The sequence below is a fragment of the Etheostoma spectabile genome, chromosome 8 (genome assembly GCF_008692095.1).
Source record: "Etheostoma spectabile isolate EspeVRDwgs_2016 chromosome 8, UIUC_Espe_1.0, whole genome shotgun sequence".
Classification (NCBI taxonomy): Eukaryota; Metazoa; Chordata; class Actinopteri; order Perciformes; family Percidae; genus Etheostoma; species Etheostoma spectabile.
In genome coordinates, this window is record NC_045740.1 from 17,588,793 (window position 1) to 17,592,249 (window position 3,457).

Consider the following 3,457-nt stretch of genomic DNA (forward strand, 5'->3'; position numbering starts at 1 on the left):
GTGTTAACACATGCTGGGGGGGGGGGGTGGAGGGTGACTCCCTCAGCTGGTTTTAGACTCTACTCACCTGTTCCAGTCTGGAGACTCTGGCTTTCTGCCCCACAATTTGCATCACAGCAGGAACAGGCTCGATTCACGCCACTGGCCTCTGTCCACCTGTCAATCAAAAGCTCGGCCTCTTACAACTGAGATAATCTTAGGTTTATCCCTCAGCATTACAGTTTGATGTTCTCTTAACTTGCTGATTTAAGATTACAAGAAGTGTTTGGTCAGATTTCAGAGCAATGGTTCTGCATTACCATCAATGATCTCAAATGATCTTTGAATATAAAACCGTTCCTAAATCAAGTTGGCTTTCACTTGTCGATTAGCATTCCAGCAGCAAAACACTGACATTTTTGGCATATGTCGTGTATGCAGCAGAAAGGCTAATGGGAGTTGTAGTTTCTCACCCATTGGAGAATGAACAGGCCTTGTTGGTTGCATCAACAGCTGCAGTAGCCAGTGTGGCTTTCACCCCGCAGGTGATGTAGATCTGAAGAGACAAAGAAAGTCAATTTTAGTTTGTCGTCATAGAAACTAGTTAGAAATCCTTCCCATCAAGCAGAAGATAATCAGGAAGTTGTGCGAGGTGTGGCTTACAATGCCGCTTTCGTCCTGTTGGAACCTGAACGCCTCCATTTGAAACTGCAGTTTGTCGTCCTGGGACCGGGGCAGGAAACGAGAGGTGGAACCCGTCAGCTGACTGTCAAACATGCACCTAAAAGGCAACACAGGCAGACAATGCACCATAAAGACAGAAACAGAGTTATGTTCTTAAATGAAGGTGCATGACACATGCACACAACTGACCCACTGTTTCCCAGGAAGGCGTAGCGAGGGACGGTGTCGATGGATTGAGACACTGTGGCCACGCAGTAGTCCACCGTCACTTTGAGAGGGCTGTGATGAAACTGTTTGACTACAACTTCAAACTTCAGCACGTCTCCCAGCATGAAGTCCTCAGATGGACGAGGTGACTTCCAGTCATCTGAGACAAAGAAAAAAAAAAACAGGTTTTGGGGCTAAGGTGATGTTAAAGTTAACCTGTACATTTTAAAGTTGGGTCCCTTGAGTTTGTACTTCACTCTTTGCTGACATTTTAAAGCTATGACTTTAAGTCAGTATAATGGATCACATTTTATAAATTAAAGTATGCCATGCTGTCCAAATCAGCGCTCCGTGACCCACCACCACTATACAATGGGCAGTAGTCACACTAAATTATGAGTACTTTTGCATTTGATTAAGTACATGTTGCTACTTCTGTATTTCTACAGTTAGTGACACTTTGGAGAGCTTATTTTATACTGTGGTATTGCTACTTTTACTCAAGTCATTTGAATACTTTATACACCACTGCTGATTTTGAAACTAACTTAGACACTTCACAACATTCAAGGATCACGAAAGTGTGATTGAAAGATCTGATGTGGATATGAATCACCAGGACACGCGGTAGTCTGAACAAAGCACCCACCAGTCATGAGCGTGAGGGAGAAATAGAGACTTTCCTCTGTAGCCAAGTTGAAACTGAAGGGATTCCAGGTGGGATCCACTAGACCGCTGCTCACATCATGCTTCCTAAAAATAGGATGCAAAGAAACTCTGAAAAAGACAGTTTTTCTAAAAGCCATAAGGGTTTAAACAGAGGTTAAATAAGTACATTTTTTCACTTAATGTACATGTTCAAAAGCAGTATAATTTGTGATACTTAAGTCAAATAGTTTGGGATATATCAGAGGCAGATAGTCCAACTTCACTATATATTTGGCATCGGTTACTTGCAGTTATTTACAATAAAAGTCTGATCCATCATAATATTCTAAGTGTTACCCTCAGCAGAAGTACAACACAAGTACTTCAAGGATTTAAAAAGGAAAAGCAGTTGTTTGAAATCTGACCTGGGATATTGACACTCAATGCTGACTTGGAAGTCTCTTGTTCGGATGATTTTACTTCCCCCCAGAGGACTGGGAGTGTACAACAGAGTGAAGGCGTAGGTAAACGAGTCCTCAGACATCTGAAACAGTTCAGCAGAGTTAAACCTGAACGCACACATGTCATTTATCTGTACTTTTGACATAAACACTAATCACTCATTGTAACAAATTTATCTCTGAAGCTTTAGCCTCTTTCAGCTCATTTGTTTTTAAATGGCACATTCACTGCCTGGTTCTCTTTGATAAACCAGCTGAGCACAACCTCTGCAAACAGTACAAAGACACTAGCTGGTGAACAAAGTTGAGCATTTAGCAGCTAAAGAGACAGATTAGTTGGTAGAGACCAAACAGAGCTAAAAAGAGACCAATATTGGACATTCATCAAGTGGACACAAACACAGATCCTGATTCTTAAGTCAACCGAATCTTACGGAACATTTACGCGCATCTGGATTTTGGCAAATTGTGTTTTTGTTGGCTGTACAAATATGAAACTGACCGTCTGGTTGTAACTAAGACATTGGTTCACATTAAACCCTCACCAGCAGCTCGCTGCCACATCCGTGCAGCTCAGACTCGAAGATTATGACTCGATTGTCTTCCCCAGTGGCTGGACATCCTCCCAGAGACACGTCGGCAGTCTGGACCGGTATGCCGATCCCCAGCAGGTCTTTCTTGGCTTCCACCCGGACAGAGTTCTCCCCGCAGATGGCGCTGACGCTGTCGGCCGCCGACGGAGTCTTCAGCTCAAAGTCTGTAGGAAACTGAGGTTCCTCCTCAGGTGGCGGCGTTGGGAACCTCCAAGACAAGGGTTCCCGGACAAACTGCTTCTCCTGGGGGACAGCTGGGACCAAGGGTATGGATTATCAGTTTAATTTGCTGTGATGTAAAGAACACCGATAGTTTGCTTGAAAGTTGAGTCTCAGCATTGGGAGTTGTAAATCTATTCAGCTTTAATCATTACCAGGACAACAGCCAGTCAGAAGTTTTGTAAAACATTGTTTAACACCTCGGAAAAGCAGAATCTACTGCAGGTCAAGTGGTTTATGTTCCCCAGCCACAGGGGGCAGTGATGAGCCAACAATGATGCACTCATGCAAGTCGCCTCTTTAAGTTTTTAAAAAGTTTAACAGTCAAAGACATTAGAAAAAAAAAAAAAATCTCAGAAAGTGTAGGAAAAAGTTTTAAAATACTATAGACCCTTTTCATACAAAATTTACATTTTATAATCAGGAACATAAAACATACAAGACATTAAATGCTTTAAGTTTGCAATCAGTAAATAGTTGCATTTAGTTATGGAACAATATTAACATTTCCTATGCCTATAATGGTGCGGGAGCTGTAATTGGCCGCCCACTGCTCCCTTGGGGGACAGGTTAAGTGTAGATAATGAAATTCACTACATGCGCCAATAAAGCACCTTACGTTTCAACATATTGGTTGAGGACCATTGAGTCAGTTGTTTTAAAAAA

The 3,457-nt window shown here is 42.3% G+C and overlaps 1 protein-coding gene across 1 annotated transcript in view; it reads right to left on the bottom strand.

The window, feature by feature from the left end:
* The window catches only part of LOC116693765 (zona pellucida sperm-binding protein 3), a 4,855-nt gene that overhangs the window by 914 nt on the left and 484 nt on the right, over positions 1 to 3,457 (bottom strand). The window contains exons 2-8 of the mRNA XM_032522996.1: positions 2,525 to 2,826; positions 1,944 to 2,062; positions 1,520 to 1,623; positions 853 to 1,030; positions 643 to 760; positions 453 to 535; positions 68 to 156 (exon numbers count right to left, since the gene is read on the bottom strand). Of these exons, the coding sequence (XP_032378887.1) occupies positions 68 to 156; positions 453 to 535; positions 643 to 760; positions 853 to 1,030; positions 1,520 to 1,623; positions 1,944 to 2,062; positions 2,525 to 2,826 (993 nt within the window). The remainder of the gene's footprint in view (positions 1 to 67; positions 157 to 452; positions 536 to 642; positions 761 to 852; positions 1,031 to 1,519; positions 1,624 to 1,943; positions 2,063 to 2,524; positions 2,827 to 3,457) is intronic.